Raw genomic sequence first — 20,046 nt, forward strand, 5'->3', positions numbered from 1 at the left:
ACCTATCAAACTGCATGGAAATAATTATCTTCCCTATTTTGATAATCAAAAACCTCCAAACATCAAATTAGTATAATTCCAGGTAAAAAGCAAAGACACTTAACCTTTTGTTTACCAGTGCAGTCCCTGGAATATTTGAAGATCATGTTTTTCATTCCCTCTCCCAGAATCTAGCCTGGAAATACTAAAAACCCAATGCCCTCCAGCCCATAAAGGGGCAGGGGGCCCGGTCAGGCAGCCTGGCTCAGAGACTTTAAGAAAACACTGCCCTGGACAGTTCTTGTGGAAAGTCAGGGAACCACTGAGTTACATCAATTTTTTTATCAATGGTGATTTTCAGAAGCTCTTCTAACAGTGGGGCCCTGGATTCTCATATGATCAGAGCAGAAGGGAGGATAAGGAGCTAAAAGGAGGGGAAAGAGCAAGACAGGGGAAACTAAGAGAACAAAAGAAGAAGACGGCAAGTTTAAAATTTGCTAAGGATTGATACTGATAAAGAGACTGGATCAAGAATTAAAGTGCTTGAGGTCTGTAGGAGAATCAGTGAAATTTACCCCAATCAAAAAGACAGGCGCAGGGGGCGTGGGCAGGCAATTCACACACACACAGATACACACTCCCAAAGGGCCAATAAACATATGAAAATATTCAACCTCACCAGTAACCAAAGAGAAAACACTGAAAAGCCCCTTCTCCTACCCAACTGGAAAGGTAAACAGTGCTTCCAGCTATCGGCAAGGGCAAGGGAAGTGGCCACTCTTACACAGCTGGTGGGACTGAGCACTGATGGACCCTTTCCAGGACAATTTGGACAATGCCCATCAAAAGCCTCAACCATATGTACTCTGTTTGACTTAGAAATTCCACTTAGGAGTTTATCTTAAGGAAAGAATCATTAATCTGTGTGAAGACTTAGGTGTATTGTTTATAATAGTATTATTTATAATAACAAAAAAATTTAAAGGGGAAACAATAACAACATCCAACTACAAAGGATTCAATGAATAAATGATGGCACCTCCCTACACCAGAATGCTACACAGCCATGACAAGTCGGGGTGTTGAGTGACATTCCATGACATAGAAATAAATATGCTCCAGCAGGGGATGTTGTTCCAGCCCATTCTTTCAAATTACATATGCATAGAAAAGACCAGAAATAAGTGCACAAAAATGTCACCAGTGATGTTTTTCCAGGTGATAGAATTATAGATATTCTTTTTTATGTTTGCGTGTCTGAATCTTCTAAATTTTCTGCACTGGTCAAATTTGGCTTTTGTAATAAAAGATTGATAACATATCTTTTTAAAAAAAGAATCAGTGAAGTTGCAAGTTATTATGATGAGGACCACAGAGGAAAGGGACAAGAGTTCAAGGTCAGCTGGGAGGTGGGAGATCAGAGGTAGAGAAATTGAAAGAAAGCCTTTCCCCTTTGATGGACCATGACTCTACCCAAGCAGGGTATTATGATGATGGTACCCACAGGTGATGTTCCCGTTTTGGGAAAGGCAAATATGTTCAATAATGAGGTCAAAACTTTAGGGAACAAAGGTGTGATCAAATGGGACCTGGGATACAGTGTATGTTTTCATGTGCTTTGTTTCCCTGCCTCCTGTTGTTCCTGTAGATCTAAAATGTCTTAATGTAAGGCTTTGGACCAGAGATGCATTTGAAATAAGTTGTTTCACTCCTCATAAAATCAGGAGGAGTCGTGGGCAGCACTGATGAAGCTCTGGAAGCTGCGGGTTCTGATTCACACCTACCATGTGTAACTCACCTTCCTTGGGCATCAGAAGAAAAGAAAGGGGATGGGAAGACAGGGAAAGATGCCTTTAGACTCAGAGGGAGCTCTCTGTAGATACATGCTCCTCCTCAACAAGAGCTGATGAAAGCACAGGGTGTGCTCAGGACTGTGCCCGTTCCTCTACCATGCCTCCAGGTCCTCTTGCATCTCCCGCTTCCTTGAGCTCCCAGAACTTGCTCTTGGGAAGGTCACAAGGAAGAACTGGGGCTTCACCTGAGCCCTAGCCAACAGGAAGACCCTGGAGGGGTGGCAAGGGGCAATGGGGCTGCCCAGAACGAGACAGAAGCCTGGGTGAGCCCAGCGCAGGCAGGGAGGGAGGGCGGGGAGGCTAGCCTGGGCACTGACCTCTGGGCATGTCCATGGGGTTGAAGCTGGCCAGCAGGTCACGGCACCACTGGCGGTCACCCTCCACCTTGCTCAGCCAGTTGTTGCAGTTGAAGTAGTAACGGAGGTGAGGCCGCTTCATGTCGGTCACGATCACATGGTTTAGGTACCAGCTGGCATTCAAGCCTGTGTTGTCGTGCTCGATCCTGGGGCAGAAGCAGACGCCCACGTGGTCACTGGCAGCGAGGACACGCCCCTTCCATACTGAAATACTCAAATGTTTACTCCAAAGAGAGGTTCAATCACTTTGCTTTTGTTACTTTATCTCTCATACCTCAGTTTTCTCATCTATAAAATGGGGATACCTTGCAAGGTGGATGTGCGTATTAATGCTTATTGCATTGTTACATTGGCTGCAGGAAATACTGCCTTCCACGGAAAAATCTAGGATCGCCAAGGCTTGCAGTGGGACCATTTTGAGCTTCCCTTCTCTCCTGGACCCCCAGACCCCCCACATACTTAGTCTCACCACCCAGAGGACCCCCCACTGCCACACAGGCCGGTGTTGCCCCACAGAAATATCGTGAGCTTCTCGTACGAGCCACATGGTAATTTTAGGTTTTCTAGCAGCTACCTTGAAAAAGAAGCAAAGACATTGGTGACATTAATTTTAATAATAAATTTCATTTGGCCCACTTATCATTCCAACAGGTAACTATGCAAACATTTATTAATGGGATATTTTACATCCTTTATCTTGGACTAATTTTTCAAAAATCTAGTGTGTTTTTGCACACATAGCACCTCTGCTTTGGACTAGCCCCATTTCGAGTGATCAGTAGCCACGTGGGGCCAGGGGCTACTGTACTGAGCAGCAGAGATCCAGACTCTTCAAAACTGGCCCCCATTAACTTCTCCCACTTCCTATGGTCCTCTTCGTCCTTGGCAGTCCCAGTTTCCTTTCTGAGGTCTAGTTACTTCCCAAGAACTTGACCCTGAGATAACCTCACTTTGCAACAAGCATCCAGTCCCTGCCCATCACGTGAAGCCTTACAGTCTTAACAGGACAAGTACAGCTCAAGTCAGCACACACCCAGCGGATGGATGACACGTGATATACACAGGATGCGTGCCTCTGCCTGGCACAGAGCCTGGCGCGTAGTAGGACCTCAGCTTAGTGTTGCCTTTCCCACACACTGCCACCCTCTTCCCTGCTCATAAGCCCCTTCCCCACACAACCAGTGCCAGGGCCCACAAACGTCCCTTTTTCCCCAGTAAAGAGAGTTCATGGTCCTATATTTTCTAGTGGGAGGAAGGGAAACCAGGGCTGAACGGAGGCAGCATTTGACTCCTGTCCAAGCCCCCTAGTCTGGGTACAATCAGACCGTAGATGAATTTGACATAGTGACAAATGGGCATGAACTTGAATGGGGGTGGGTAGTAGGAAGAAGGGGGCAAAAGAGGGCAATTGAAGGCTCTTCCCTGGCAACCAGGCTGGTAGAGTTATCCCTCCCCAGACACGCACAAAAACTCCCCGAGAGAGAGCGGGATCGGGGGGGGGGGGTCTGTCGACAGGAATCCTGCGACGTGGCCTGGCATCTCTGACTCTCACCGGGTGCTGCCTGTACGTCAGTTACTACTCTAAGCACCAATTCATTGAGTCCTCACTAACCCGAGGAGCTGGGCACCATTATTGCAGATGAGGAAACTGTGGCTTGGAAATGAAATCTGCCCAAAGCCCCCAAGCTGGTAAATGGCTTTACCATTTACCAAATGGTTGGCAAAGGGCAGAAATCTGAACCAAGCCAATCTAGACTCAGAGTCCATTAACCACCATTCTAGGGTTTCTCAGAGCTTATTTCCCAAGTGTGTGAAAATTTATCTCAAATTGTCTTAATCCAAAGAAGTGAATCTCTAATGGGCAAGTTTAGAGCACCATGACTCATAGTAAGAGAGAAAGATCTGGCCTTTGGTCGCCCCTCAGATGATGCCAGGAGAGTAATCAACACCCAGAAAATGTCAATAGTGATGTCAGTGCCTAATCTACTTGCCTTCATCTCACCCCACCCAGGTCAGGGGCCGGATTCTCACCTGATTTTGTAGATGAGGCCCACGTTGTTGGTCCTCACCCGGAACACATCGACATTAGCTTTCTCAAAGGCAGACTCGCTCCTACAGTGAAGGTGCGCACAGTTAACACAGATCAGCACTTGGCTCCCAGGCCTGGGAGGAGAGCCAAGGGCTGGCATCCCACCTTCTTCCTCCACCGTCCCACTCTAGGAGGTGCTGCTGGCAGCCAGTCCCATTCTTAGATTCTTTTCTGGCGTAGTTCAGAGAGGTGGAAAGCAAGGATGGCTAGTATTCATTCCTTGCTTTCATACCCAGGTTCTCATGGGCTCCTTGCTGTGCATCATTAAGACAAGCTTGGCAGATAACGTTAGCCCCATTTTACAAACAAGTAAATTGCTACTTGGTAGCAGAGCTGGAACCAGAACCTGACTCCCCAAAGTCATGATCCAATGCTGTGTGGTGGCTCTGGGCTGGGAGAGTGGAGGAGGAAGGAAGGTGTGATGAATGCCCTGGTGCTCTTGGGTCTGCAGGCCAGCTGGCCTCTCCTCCTCACTTGCCATTGCTCTTGCTGGGGAGAGGTGCAATGGCAGCCCCAAGTGGATGCAAACCTTGGGTGGTGGTCCGTGGTCCTGCCACTCCAACAAGAAAAGAAACACTCAACCCAAACCAGCAACCAAGGAGGTGGGGGCAGTGAGGGAATGCATATCTGGCATCCCACAGATGGTGCAAACAGAAGCAAGTACACCTGAGGTGCTCAAGCAAGTCCAGACTCAGGAGCAACTTAGAATCCATCAGCTTAGACACAGAAAGCCTGGAGCATGGAGTCCTCCGTGAGTGGAAGCCTGAATCTCATGTGGACGTCTGCTCTGTCCTCTGTGTGGGCCAGGACACTGGCCACGCAAGCCCAGGGCTGCTCACAGCTCTTCCTAACCCCACGATGAAGTGCTCACCAGGCTGAGCCGTAGACCCCCCTCCATGCCCCCGGCCAGGGCTCTCAGCACACAGCCCAGGGAAAAAGAAAAACACAGAAGACATGTCTATTTATTGGACATCATGTGTTTCAAAATAAAGAAGGAGATGAGGGGCCTTCTTCCCAAGGCAACAAGGCTCAGATTCTTCAGTAACAGAAGGCTTTTAAGATTCTACAGACCCAGAAGCTGTGATTCTGCAAATGGACCCACTTTGGCAAACAGTCTGCCCTGGGGAGAAGTTTCCTTATGGGGGCTCATCATGAGACATGGGGCCCAGGGCCCTTCTAGAGCAGTGCAGAGCTCATGACATCAGGTGAAAAGGTACACTGAAGCAGCGGGTCAGGGACAAGGGCCCCTCAACCTGCCCACAGGGTGAAGTCCAAGCACAGAGGAGAAAGAGGAGAGAGGGGTGGGAACTCCTGGGTTTGGCTGGAGAGGAAGGGCCCGCCCCCCAGGCTGGCTGCAAGAACCAGTCAGAATCTCATTTCCAACATGAGTAACAACGTGGTCCGCATTCTGTTTCAAAGTCGAAGAAGTTGTTAATTGCTTGGAAAACACGTGGACGTCCATTCTGTGCATCAGGATTGCATGAATGGGAAATAAGGAAATGAATAAGAGGTATTTTGTCTTTCAGTATATGAGACAAGGAAATGGATTTTTAGAATAGACTCAACATCATATAAATACATCATATACATATCCTAAAAAACAGTTACCCTGGGAAGATATATGGCGGAATATTATGCAGCCATTAAAAATCTTATTATGAAAGAATATTTAGTGAAACAGAAACAGATTTATGAACTAGGCTTGAAACAAAAAGCAGCTTAAAAAGAGAATGTACAAACAGAATAACCAATACAAACAGGATGCCAACTTCATTTAACAGTAAGGAGCCAAAGGATGTATACAAAGACATCATGTCTGCGTGGTAAGACTATAATGAAATGCTGGTTATTTATTCTTGTCTGTATCTCTTTTTCTTTTTCCTTTTTTTTTTTTTTAAGTTTTCTGAAGGGAGCACATTTTGTTTTTGTAATGATGAGAAAAATCACAGTCCCCTATTTCAGCAGCCCCCACTCCATCCGGCAGCTGCCTGTGGTGACTCCTTTGGAATGAGTTTGAGGATCCCGGCTTCATCTGCCGGGGGGTGGGGGCGTGGAATTTAGGGAAATAACCAACACCAACGCGTAGGGGAAGAGGAGGGTGATTTGGAAAGGAAAAGACAAGGTGTGATTTGGAAGGAAATCAGCTGGCTTTCTGGGCTGCTCTGACAAGAGTTCCGGCTCCAACAGCTGCATTCAGCAAGGGGAACCCCATGCCTTCAGAAAGGCCCCGTGCGCACAACCAGGTGGAATGTGGATTCGTACTTTCCAGAGTGTTTGTTAAGTAACCAACCATGCTGCTCTACAACAGTCACTTAAAAACAAAATTTTTAAAGAGAAATGGGAAAAAGGGAAACCAGGAGAGAAGGATCCACCAGGATGGGCAGAGGGCACGCTCCGTGCTGTCTCAGGACCACACTGGAGCATCCAGGATGTGACGCGATTGTCTGCAGTGTTTACAGGATGGAGACCAACGTCTTGGCAGACAAGAGCAGGGCCTTCTGCACCTCAGGGGTCTCTCTTCAGAGGGGAGAAAGCCAAGGACTGCAGAGACAGGACTATACTGACTCCCTCCTCTCAGGGAGGGGCCAGGACAATCCCAGATGAACCCTAACCCCACCCCACTCAGTGATCAGACTCCAAAATCCCCCCTTCTGGAAGGTCAGAATGCACATGCCGGTGGGTGTCAGAAACCTGACTGGACGTGGGGTGGAATCAGCAAAGGACAGAGGGTTGGTGGTCAAAGGAAACTACTTCACATGTCTCTGTAGAAGCCTGCAGGTTTTCCACAGCTCCTGCTCGATCCTCAAAACCCAGTGCAGTACATCGCCCCCTGCCCACGCCTGCCACCCCAAGGGGACCCCACCGGGACCCCACCCACGAGAGCCTTTCCAGGCTGCACAGGGCATTTTAGCCACCAGCCAGGCAGAGCCAGTAGGCTAAAATCCCAGGATTCTCCGACACTCTTAGATGGTGAATTCTCATCAGGAGGACCGTGTTCCAGAACATACATGAGATCCCATCCTTTTGCCATATCCTGAACGTGTGGCTCAGTGTGGGCGTGGCCCTGGGTAGCCAGGAAGGGGGCTTCCCCTGGAGTCCAAGGCTGTTGGCATGTGACTGGTGTGGGGGGCGGGGCAGAGGTCAGCTGATTGGGAAATCGAAGTGAATATGTCACATTCTTAGCTGCCTAAGAGAGGGTCTGATGGTACCGAGGAGTGTAGACTCCAGACCGTGAGGGTGAGAACAATCAGCTTTTTTAACATCAGGCACTGAAGGTTTTCTTGCAAGAGGAATTATTTTTGTATTAGAGGGGAAAATAAATCCTGAAAAGTCCCATGGGAGTAGAAGGGGAAAACCTGAGGCAGAGGAGATAAGACACAAGGAAGAGGGGAACTAAGGGGAGAGGGAGGAACGAGGACGTGGGAGAGGGAGGAACGAGGACGTGGGAGAGGCAGGAGAGAAAGGTGGGGTGAGAGACTTAGCCAAACAATGCGGAGAAAGGGGTCAGGGAGAAATTCCAAGAAGGGTGGTTGCTTAATTTTAAGACTGGTGGGGCAGGAGGGGCATCTAGTTAATATTCCATTTTAAACTTGTCCTGCTTTCATGTGAATTCTCTCTGATGCCCTGAGCTATCTGACGTCTGATGCAGTTTGCACGTGTGTGCACGTGTGAGTGTGTGTGCGCATGCATGTAGGTGCGTGTGTCTGTGGATCTCAAACAAGGAAAAAGAGCTAAATTCCAGGTGACACATGGGTGTGGGTGTGGGTCTGGGGTGACACAATGTGACGAAGAGGGAACAGCAGCAGACAGCGAGAGGAGAGGAGGTTTCCAGAGCAGTGGGCATTCTGAGCCAGACCCCAGGGACCACTTCTGGACTAACTGCATCTAAATCCCACAGAGCACGGGGACCCCCGCAGACACCTGCACCTGGGTTCCGCAGGCAACCTGGACTTTCTCGAAAAGCAACACTCCCTTCCCAGACCCGAGGTCTCCATCTTAAACTGGAAGGGTCTCGGATGGTGAGGACTGTGTGTATGCAATTCTCTTGGTAGACAATTTGTCTGGTCTTCCAGCAGCCAGACTCTGGTCCTCACCTGCCCTGTTTATCCTGCTCGCCACCTTCAGGTTGATCCTTCCTGGCTGCATAGTATGTCGAGCTGCCACTGACCGGCTTTCAAGCAAGACCTTCTACAGAGTGGTCCTCCCCTGCCTTTCCCACCTTCTTCCTCTCTGCCCCTCCATGCAGCTGGCAGGTCCCCTCCCAGTTCCCTTAGGCTGCAGTGCCCATTGTGGCCTCAAGCCATTTCCCTTCACCTAAAGTACCTTCTTTCTGCCCCTCCCTTACCGGAGTCCTTTCCACCACTTAAGGTCCAAGATTACATGTCCTTCCCTCTGAAGTCCTATTCTAGCTACACTGATACCAAGTCATTTAATAAGCTCTATCTGCAAAGAACCAGAAGAGATGCTAGAGGCCCAGAGCAGACCTCCCTTCATCTTCTGGTTCCACAGGGCATCTCTCCATGCATCACCTCTCCAGCCTCTCCAGGACATCCAGTTGATGCTGCAAAAAGTGCCTGCAAACCTGCAACCAGCCCTCCCCATGTGCTCCTGCAGGCAGAGCCCTCTGGCCAGCAGGATTGGGGTCCTGGCCAGACCTGTGCCCCTGCTGCCCAGCCTGGAGCAAGGCACAGATACAAGATAGACCCCTACCAGCAGACGCACAGAGGAACTGGGGAGACGTTGGTTCCTATATGCAAAGCTAGCTCAGAGAAGCTGGCTGCTTCGCGTGGTTTCAGCCCTGCCTGGAGACCTCCCGGCCCTGCCCGCTCCTTCATGCCTGAGACCCCTCTACCATGATGCAGTCTTTCCTTCCCACTGAGAAGGAAGGTTGGAACTCACACTCCCAGGAAAAGGGGACTCAGTGACAAACCTTTACATGGAGTTATAAAAGCTGACTCTGGGGACCTTCCTCAGAGGGTGTCTTGACAAAGGAAAAAGGTGACGGGGAGAGTCTGAAGCTATTAGACGCATGAGAGAAGGAAAGACAGTGAGGAACCACCACGAAAGGAGAAATGGTTCTTTTTGTTTAAAAAAAAAAAAAAAAGACAGACTGAGGACTCTGGAAACCAACTGGCCAGCTCCCAGGGGTCTAGTGGCTTCTCCCTGCAGGGGTGCCCTCTGGGGAGGACACATGGCAAAGAGGATGGCTATTTCATGTATTCTCTTTACCGTGCCCACATCACTGGAGGAAAGGACTTCCACAAGCCAGGCACTCTGCAGTGTGAGCAGCACGAGAAGGCGGGTACCCTGTGCTGCAGAAATGGACAGAACAGGACGTTACACCGGCCTCGTCGCTGCGGCATTTACACCAGAGACTGCATTCGGGGAAACGAGCTCCACTGAGCCTGGTCAGTCTGCAGAGTTTGTGGCGCTATTGGCCTGGGGACCCCATCTTTCTACCGCTTCCTCTGCCAGCCCTGGAGGTGCCAGGCCATACACCCCAGAGGCCCATGGGGCAGTCTCCCGCACACCCTCCAGGGCCACGCAGTCATGTGCTCCAGGAAATGTCTGCATCAAGACCCTGTGGCTAGAGGACCAGCTTTCCCATCAAAAGCTCCATGATTCGGAGCTGCTCGCCACTCCTCTCTTGGCCCCAGTTTCCTCATGAACAGTCTGGAAGAGATTTAGTGGTTTTCAAATTTTCTTTGGCTGCAGAAAGAATCCTTGGTGCAAATAGAATCTGATTCAGAAACTCAGGGGCCGAGATAACCATAAGTTGAATTGCTGCAGAGGAAGAAAGGAAAGAAGGGAGGGTACGGGGGTGGGAGCCGGAACCAACTGGTCAATCCCGTTTCATTCATCGCAGAGTGAAAACCAGCGGCCCAGACCCCCAGTGAGGCCCCCGGATGTCTGGTCCCGCTGCTTTGCTGCTGTGTGTGGTAACTGTGTGCGCACCTGGTGATGCGGGCAGAGGGTGGAAAAGAAGAGAAAGCAGCGTCTGCTCTCAGTGGTCACAGTGCAACAGGGGACACAAGCACACACACACACACGCACATCTACACAAACACACGCACTGGCTTGAGTGTGTGTTAGCGGGCAGGCAGGTTCCACGTGATGTCAGTCCCCGGGTAGGACGTGGGTGCAGAGCGTTTAAGCTCAGGGCTCCCTCACATGCTTGAGCTTGTCTCCTCTTCCCAAAAGCTCCATTAGTTCAGGTTTATCACTTCCAGGTGACATATGAGGAAGCCAAGGCCCTGGATGCAAAGAGACTGGGTCAAAGGTATATGGCAACTAAATGGTAAAGCTGGCCCTAGACCACATTTCTTGATCCTGAGTGTTTATTCTCCCATCTCAAGGGACATCTCTGAATTCTTGGGAAATCTGAGATCCAAAGGAGGCATTACTGTCCACAAAACATTAAGAGAGGAGCTAAGGGAGGTTGGCAGAAAATCACTGCGAGAGACCTGGCTGCCACGTGGTCTGGGGTCAGCAAGGCCTGTGGACACACGTGTCTTCTCCCATAGGATCCAGAACGGTATCAACCCCGACTAACAGCCAGGACCCCACCAAGGCTGAGCTGGTACTCACTTGCTGGTAAGATGGAGCTTGGGAGAGAGCCCATTCTCTCCAAAAATGGTGATGAAGACGTTGGCATCTGTCCCTGCACCACGAACATTGCCCGTGGCTGTGACCACCTCGTACACTGGAGGAGGAAAGAAGGAAAGCTAGAGTCCTCTATGGGCTTGGGGAAGCCAGAGCTCCTGCTGGCTCCACAGGGGATGCCCAGCCGCAAAGGACTCTACGAACCCCTGCAGCAACCCACAAGCCTCTGAACAAGGCTCAGACCCACAAGTCCTGCTGTGAGACCAACATCTCCCACTTAACGCTGCACACTCACGTTACAGGTGAGGAACCTGCAGGCGAGGGGACAAGCCCAGGTCACACTCTACACAATGTCAACACCAGAGCACAGCCCAAGGCCTCCCGATGACTGCCTGTGATCTTTCCAGCACAGCACACGGATGCCGTCCCAGACAAGACCTTCTTCAGAGCCTGCCCCTGACTCTCATCTTCCTCTCTGCCCTCTACACAATGCTGCTTTGCAGCCCTCACTTCCCGTGACCTCCAGGACATTGCCATGGCAACCATTCAGGCTAAGCCATCCTACAGCTGGGGATGCAGAGCTTTGCCAGTGAGTCCCTTTTTGGCAGGGGCACTGATTTCCCTCCCTTTGTCCCCTTGAAGCTTGCTCTTTTTTTTTTTTTTTTAACTGAAGTACAGTCAGTTACAATGTGTCCATTTCTGGTGCACAACACAATGTCCCAGTCATGCATATACATACATATATTTGTTTTCATATTCTTTTTCATCAAAGGTTATTACAAAATATTGAATATAGTTCCCTGTGCTATATAGAAGAAATTTGGGTTTTTAATCTATTTTTATATATAGTGGCTAACATTTGCAAATCTCAAACTCGCAAATTTATCTCTTCCCACCCTCTTTCCCCTGGTAACCATAAGATTGTTTACTATGTCTGCAACTCGGTTTCTTTTGTAGATGAGTTCATTAGTGTCCTCTTTTTTTAGATTCCACATGTGAGTGATATCATATGGTATTTTTCTTCCTCTTTCTGGCTTACATCACTTAGAATGGCAATCTCAAAGTCCATCCATGTTGCTGCAAATGGCATTATTTAATTCTTTTTATGGCTGAGTAGTATTCCACTGTATAAATATACCACAACTTCTTTATCCAGTCATCTGTTGATAGACATTTAGATTGTTTCCATGTCTTAGCTATTGTAATTAGTGTTTCTATAAATATTGGGGTCTATGTATTTTTTTGAATTAGAGTTCCCTCCAGATATATTCCCAAGAGTGGGATTGCTGGATCATATGGTGGGTTTATTTTTAATTCTTTGAGGAATCTCCATACTGTTTTCTGAAGCTTGTTCTGTGTGCTCTTGATGTCTTTTTTTTTAATGTCCCTGGTTCTGATAAATTTCCCTTCAAGAGGGAAAAAGGAAGCAGGATATTTGTGCGACTCCCTGTCTCTCATGATAATCAAAGCCTTAATTCTTCTCAGTCTACACCACAGGGCTTTCTGACCTTCAGATAACTCCTAGAGCCCTCCCTGAGATAATTCCAGGACGTGAAGTGTTGCCCGTACAGTTTGCACATATACAAAGACATTTCCAAACCAAGTGTCCACAGGAAGATGACCAGCATGGTGGAAATTCTAGAATTATACATCACATGAGAGAAGACACAGAGATACTTGGTTTAGAGAAAAGAAGTCTGGAGTACAGGAGAGGGATGAAGAAACTACCTCAATAGTTGATCCAAGGGTACATGGCTACTTCTTAAATAGGACACTAACCATTAAAATATGATAAACTAGGCTTTAATTAAAATTAAGACCACCATGAGAATGAAAAGGCAAGCCAAAGACTAGAAGATATTTGAAATGTACATACAAGCATACCTTGTTTTATCATCCTTTGCTTTATTGTGCTTCACAGACGCTGTGTTTTTTACAAATTGAAGGTTTGTGGCAACCCTGCATTGAGCAAGTCTGTCAGCACCATTTTTCCAAGAGCATTTGCTCACTCTTGTCTCTGTGTCAGATTTGGGTACTTCTCACATTTCAAACTTTTTCATTATTATTATATTTGTTATGATGATCTGTGATCAGTAATCTTTGATGTTACTATTGCAAAAGAAGATTATGACTTGCCAAAGACTCAGATAATAGTATTTTTTTAGCAATAATGTATTTTTAAATTAAGATACGTACACTTTTTTAGATATAATGCTATTGTACGCTTAATAGACTACAGTATAGTGGTAAACATAATTTTTACAGGCACTGGGAAACCAAAAAGTTCGTGTGACTCGAATTTTACTTTTTATTGCAATATTTGTTTCATTGCAGTGCTCTGGAACCAAATGCACAATATCGCCAAGGTCTGCCTGTCCTGTATCCAACAAAAGACTTACCCAGAAGATGTAAAGAATCCATGCAAATCACTAAGAAAGAAGGACCACACAATTGTTTTAATGGACAACAATTTGTTTTAAAGATAAATATACATTTACCATATGACCCAGAAATTCCACTTTTGGGTATTTACCCAAGAGAAGGAAGAACATAGCCACACAAAGACCTGCACACCAATGTTCACAGAAGCTGTATTCACAATAGCCTTGAACTGGAAAAAACCTAAATGCCCATCAACAGGTGAATGGATAAACGAAGTGTGGTATAGCCATGCGATGGAATACAGCTCGGTGACAAAAAGGAATGAACAGATGACACACATAAGACGGGTAAGTCTCAAGCCCATTCTGCTGAGCAAAAGAAGTCAGACACAAATGCCAGGTATATGAAATTTAATCTATTGTAACAGAAAGCGGAACATGGTTGCCTAAGGTTGGAGTTAGGGGAAATTGACTCGGAAAGGGCAAACAGAACTTCTTTTTTTAAATTTTTTTAGGGGGAGGTAATTCTGTTTATTATATTATTTTCATGGAGGTACTGGAGATTGAACCCAGGACCTCGTGCATGCCAAAGCACACACTCTACCACTGCGCTCCATCCTCTCCCCTCACACGGAACTTTTGAGGGATAATTTAAATGCTCTCTATATACACGGTGCTAGTGGTTACACAGATGTACACATCTGGCAATACTCATCAAAGAGCACATTTAAAGTGGATTCATTTTCTTGTAGATTATATTTCAATGAAGTTGCAAAATGGACAAAAGACTCAAATAGGCATGTCATCAAAGAGGATCTCCAAATGGCCAATAAACATGGAAAAAGGCTCTTCATCACTCTTCACAAGGGAAATGCGAACTAAAATTACAGTGAGACCCTACTATACACCCCCCAGAATGGCTAAAATTAAAAAGACTGACAAATACTAAGCACTGGCAAGAATGTGGAGCCACTGACGCTCACAAACATTGCTGGTGGGAGTATAAATTTGTACAAGCACTGATAATTAGACACAAGCCCACCCTGTGACTCAGTGCTTCTACTTCTAATTATAAATTATAAATCCAGGAGAAATGAGTACGTGTGACCATCCAAAGATGTGCACAGATCTGTAGCAGCTTTATTCATAGTAACTAAAAGCCAGAAATAACCCCAAAGTCCATCAACAAAAGAATAGTTAAATAAATGGTGATATATTTATAAAATGCAGTAGTAACAAATTAAAAAAAAGAACAAAGTATATAACGTGTCACAACATGGATAAATCTCTCAGATATAACGTTGAGTGAAAGAGAAGCTAGACACACGAGAAAAGCCTATATATGGCAGTTAGCCCATTTATATGAAGTTCAAGAATAAAAAAACTGATGTACAGTGATAGAATCAGGAGAGCTATTACCTCTGGGAAGGAGAGCGAAGGAATTTTCTGGAGGTTAGAAATGCTTTGTGCCCTGTTCTGAAAGGTGGTTATGCTAGCATGCATATATGTAAAAAGTCATCACACTGTACCTTTATGAGTTTTGTGCTGCACACACATATATATATTTCCTCAATGCTAAAATTTTAATTTAAGAAGTTCAGATAGCTGAAGAACTATCTTATGGAAGACAAATATCTCACAGAAGACACAAAATTTGGTTTGGAGTGTCCCAACTAATAAAATCCCCTGGTCAGCACAAAGAATTGTTAACAATAACCAGGGTTGCTCCCAGCACAGAGCATGACAAATAGGAGAGGCTCAATAATTATACGGATGAATGAGAAAATAAATGAATGAATAAAACAATCAATGAAATGGATATGGACTATGGAAATAAATTGACCAGGATTTGAATCTCAATTCTACTATCACTGGCTGCATGATTTCAGCTAAATTTCTTACTGAGTTTCATTTTCCTCATCGCTGAAGTAGAAATAATTTCTTCCTTGATGGGTTAAGGGTTAAATTAAATAAAGCAAAGTTTTCAACTTTCATACTCATTGACTTAGCATTTTCACTTCTGGGAATTCATCTTACAGACACTCTCACAGTTGGATGAAATACATGCGTTCCGTAAGAGGTGGACTGTTACCATCATCACCACCATCATCGTCACCACCATCCTCTCCACTGTTGTCATCATCAGCACCATTATCATCATCATCACCGCTGCCATCATCTCCATTGACAACATCCCCAAGGAAGCTGGCTTGGGAAATTGTGTTCCAACAGATGCTGGACAATGCCCTGTCTGGGATGTAGGAGAGGAAAGGTCTCCAGGGATAGAAGCTTATGCAGGATGGCCTCTGAGGTCCTTTTGGAGCCCAGATTCTGGTGGGAGTCACTATCTTCCTTTCATGGACCTTGTGTTAGTCAGGAGATAGACCAGTGCCCCAGGCTCAGCCTAGCCTCAGAGTATCAAGAGAGCCTCTCTCCTCCCTCGGGCTGTTGGCAAACTCCAGTGTAGCCAGGAGGTGACCTGAGGAACAGAGAAGAAAATCTAGACTTTTCTCCTCTTCCCTCTTCTTCTCCCCATCACATTCACCAAGATTCTCCATGTAATGCAAGAACCCAGGGATCAGAGGGAGCAGGAGACACACTGTTGTAGAACTGGGAGGGTAACAGTGACGGTGCAGTGAAGCTCAGCATGGGACGACTGGCCACAGCATCCACATTTACCGCCCAGTCTGCAGCTGACTGCACAGTCAGCGGGTCCGTGTCCCTTAGAAATGTCAGCGTGGCGCCCACCTCGGCTTGCTCTTCTCCAGCTAATTTTAGCACAGTCATGATTGGACAGTACAAGAGCGAGGACCAGCCAGCCCAGACTAACGCTGCTAGTTAACAGCTTTGTGATCCTGCACACATTACTTAACTTCACTGTGCCTCAGTTTCCTCACCTGAGAAAGAAGATGTTGAGACCCCAACCCATTGGGTTGTTGTGAAGGTTAAACTGGTTCATACTGAGTAAAGTGCTCGGCGAGGTGCCTGGTGCCCGACATACAATGTGCTAATGGGCAGCATCGTGACATGAAGTGGGGACTTGTCCTGGGAACGGACAGGTGAAGCTCTTGTCCCTCCTACTTGTGACCTTCCCAGAGCCTCAGTCCTTCATCTGAGACTAACCTCACCTGCCTTGACTGTTTCCAGGGATCTTCAGGATTAAAAGTGAGAATGGAAGTGAAAAGGCTCTGAGAAGGGTGCAAAGAAGACTATATGGTGACATACAGTCACACTGAGGCGGGCAGAGCCCATGAACAGAGGTAGAAGGGCTGGCAGCTATGAGAGGTTCTAGAATGTTCCATCAGCAGCCCTGTGGGCTGGGGAGAATCACCCCAAAGTGGAGCGTATTTGTCATGGGTGCTGACCCCATGTCTAGACTCAATGCCCCTCCCCCACCTGACAGAGCTCGGAGCATGCGTGCTGAGAAGAGGTGGCAATGCCCCTCCTTCCTCCCCCCACTCCCACCTCCACCCCAGGAGGCGCCTGGGACACCGTGCTGGGAAAGGGGCCTCTGCAGAGCCACTGCCTTCATGGTGCCACGGCAGTGGCCGCCTTCTCTGAGCCTGGGTCTGTGCTGGGAGCTGGGTGAGGTGTGGGGACAAATAAAGGAGGCCCCACCCTCAAGGAGTTCAGTGTGGCTTAGGCGACAAGCCCAACTCACCAGACGCTCATGAAGCAATGGAACCACGAAAAATCAGATTTAATCAAGGAACTCCCCGTGGCTGGGAATTAAGGTGGGTGACTGGCCCATGGACATTCATCTCACGTTTGGGGAATGAGTGGGTGAATATGGTGCTTACAGGAAGCCAGTTAGAGGAAGCGCTGAGAATTTAAACCCTATCAGGGACCAGGCAGGCAGCGCTGATGAGTAAAACAGACCTCTGAGTGATAAAGCCCGCTGCCTATAGGCATTCACAATCAAATACATTTTTTTTAATTGTAAAAGCAAAAAAGGAAACAAATAAATAAAAAAAAAAAGCCATCAAAACAAGCAAACACCCTCTGCAAGTCAAAACTGCCTCCCAGGACCCCAGTTCGCCCTTTCTGTGGTTTACCTGGCGAGAAGGTGGAGCATTTCAAAGCAGCTCCCATACACCTCAGAGGAAGGTGAGACTCAAAGGACAGGGCTCTGGGTCCAAAGCACCAACTGCCCCCCCCCCACGGGGGCCACAGCATCATCTTGCAAAGCCCTGGGACCCCATTTCCACCAGCCATCGTGGGCAGCAGCCCCCAGCCCCGGTTGGGCACACAGTGAGGGTCCAGGTCTCCCCCCACAAGCCCCTTCGCAGCCTGAGGCGTCCCCCACCACAGAGACCAGGCTGGAACGTGGCTCCTGGGATGTGTAGGACCTGGAGAGTGTGGCACTGTGGGTCCAGCTGACTCTGTGCCACTAAGGCCCTGTGACCCTGGGCACAGTGACCCCAGGAGGATGTAGTACGGACACAACAGAAAACCCACGAGAAAAGGGTTAGGTGGGAACCTAAAATTCCTCCCTCAAAGCAAGAGACAGGATCTTCTGCCCCTGCCCATGCCCCCCCGGCCCCACCCCGCAGGCCAGGCCCCGCACACCTCTGGCCTTGTAGTACTCATGCTCCAGCTCCCCCTCGTCGTCCTCCGAGGCATAGTTCAGCAGCTCCTCCTCATACAGGGCCAGGAAGTTGATGTCTTTCTTTCTCCTCTTTTTCTTCTGGGGCATCATTTTGCCGGCTGCCCCTTCCCGTCACTCACTGGCTCACCGTGCCCACCTCCGCGCACCTCCGCGGACCTGCGGCCCAGCTCCCCCTGAGCTCCTGTGCACACGTCGGGGTGGGCCAGCGCCCACACGCGCCCACAGCGCTGCCCTGCTTCCCTCTCCTCGCTGGCCCCTGAGCAGAACCTCCCCACCTGTCCCTGGTGCCTTTCTCTGGCACCTTCTCGCCCACCACCTCCTCTGCACCTGCCCTGGGGTTCTCCTTGGGCCTCGTGACTTATTTATGGGGACTGAGAACAGGCTGTCCTCTACCCCGCCCCTCCCCACCCACCCACCTGCTCCCTTCATAGAGAATCAGGTGACATTGAGCCTTTGGCATCTGTTTCCCACCTGGCCTCACAGCAGGGCCCGCCCCCCATCCCACACCCAGGAGCAGGTGGGGCCTCCCCCCTAAAGATGCCCCTAGCCTCACAGCCTTGAGGGCCAGTAAAAGATGTCCCCAGGGGCCTGGGGCCTTCCTGAGGATGTCAGGGCCCCGAATTAGCTGGGCTCCCAGGTCTCAGAGGCCTCTCTTTCTCTCCATTATTCATGACCTCTGCTCATCTTACGGGGCAGGCAAGGTTCTTACTGGATCCTTCTCATTCTCTCTGCCTCCATCTCCTCGAGACTGCTGGCTCTGAAAGTGGCCGTCCGGCCAGGACAGACCTGCTGTTCTGACGAGCTCGCAGACAACCCACAGAGCATTTTCTGAACTGTGAGTTCCTGGTGTTGCCAGCCAGAGCCAACTGGGGACCCTGGGCAAGGCCACCGAGTCCTAGGTGACCGCCAAGCCCCGACAGGCCGGCAAGGTTAACCAGCATCTATTCTAACAAACGCTCCCCATCTGCCTGTACTACCCACTATGCTTGCAGGCAAACAGGAGAAACCCTTACAGCCTGACCCGGATGCCGACCCCACCTGGCCCTGACCATCTTCCCCGCAGCCCCACATGAGGTATCTGAGTCAGAGCAACAGAACCAGAGGCCTCCCTTCACCCTCCATCAGCAAGAAGTTCCCCTCAGGGCCACTAGACTCCTCTTTCTTTTTTATTTTGATTTTATTAAGATTTCTTACAACCCAAGTTGTAAGATTTCTGTGTGAATCCTGAAATGCTAGAAATTTTCAGTCCCTTTGGAACTCCCCTCCCTGTCCGGGCAGTGTGAGGTCAGACAGAACTGGTCTGACTACCGCCTCCTGGCTGTGTGGCCTGGACTAGCCTGTCTCCCCACCTATAGAAGGGGGAGCATGACTTGTGAAAGCCTTTTGAGCACTTGGAGAAAGCGCTCAGAAGCAGAAGCCTCTGGAACACAGCAGAAGCTTCATGACTGCTCATCAGGATTTTTCTCTTTCTTATTTTTGCATGGGGGCGGGGGAGATCCTTGGTTATCATCTCAGATTGTCCCAGAAACCCTCCTTAGGGTCCCGTACACCAGGACCAGTCCCTGGTGTCCTCCTTCCTCTGTGGGGCCCGACCCACAGTAACGCATCAGAGATGCTAATGAACAGATGAAACATCCTCTCAATTTCCTGGGAGGACGGTCTTCCTAGGCCTTGTCGCCCCTCCCCCACCTCTCAGCCATGAGCTCTGTGGGGGCAGCGGTCATGCTCCCTTGTCCACTGTTCAACTCCCAGTAGCTACAATACACATGGCACATAGTGGCCTCCGTGTGCATCCGTTCCGTGAATGGATGGGTGCAGGAATGAACAAATTGCAGGCAGATCTAGAAAGTGGCTACTAGAAAAACAGAATGGGCTGAAAAGAAGACACATTTTAAATGATATATTGGTAAAATCAGTGTTCCAGAACCAACACCTTTCTGAGCACATGTGGCCCGGAGAAGAGGACGTTTCAAGGGTCCACAGATGCAAATGGCTGTCTAGATCGAGGCTGAAAGGGCAGACTTACAACCACAGGTGGTGATTACAGAAAGGCAGGTTTCATCTCAGTCCAGGACGGGAGAGTGAGGACTGCCCGGGGGACAGTGTCACGAAAGATCTGAGGGCTGGATGGCACTGCTTGTCTGCCTACAGCAGGGGGCGCTCCAGCGGCCTCTGT

At 48.6% G+C, this 20,046-nt stretch overlaps 1 protein-coding gene across 1 annotated transcript in view; it reads right to left on the bottom strand.

Annotated features, from left to right (window-relative positions):
- Positions 1 to 18,007, bottom strand: part of LOXHD1 (lipoxygenase homology domains 1) — a 152,647-nt gene extending 134,640 nt beyond the window's left edge. The window contains 4 exon segments of the mRNA XM_032470447.1: positions 2,150 to 2,334; positions 4,220 to 4,300; positions 10,866 to 10,980; positions 17,831 to 18,007. Coding sequence (XP_032326338.1) covers positions 2,150 to 2,334; positions 4,220 to 4,300; positions 10,866 to 10,980; positions 17,831 to 17,960 — 511 coding nt within the window. The 5' untranslated portion in view covers positions 17,961 to 18,007.
- Positions 18,008 to 20,046: the final 2,039 nt, after the last annotated feature.

This window comes from Camelus ferus, chromosome 30 (assembly GCF_009834535.1).
Source record: "Camelus ferus isolate YT-003-E chromosome 30, BCGSAC_Cfer_1.0, whole genome shotgun sequence".
Classification (NCBI taxonomy): Eukaryota; Metazoa; Chordata; class Mammalia; order Artiodactyla; family Camelidae; genus Camelus; species Camelus ferus.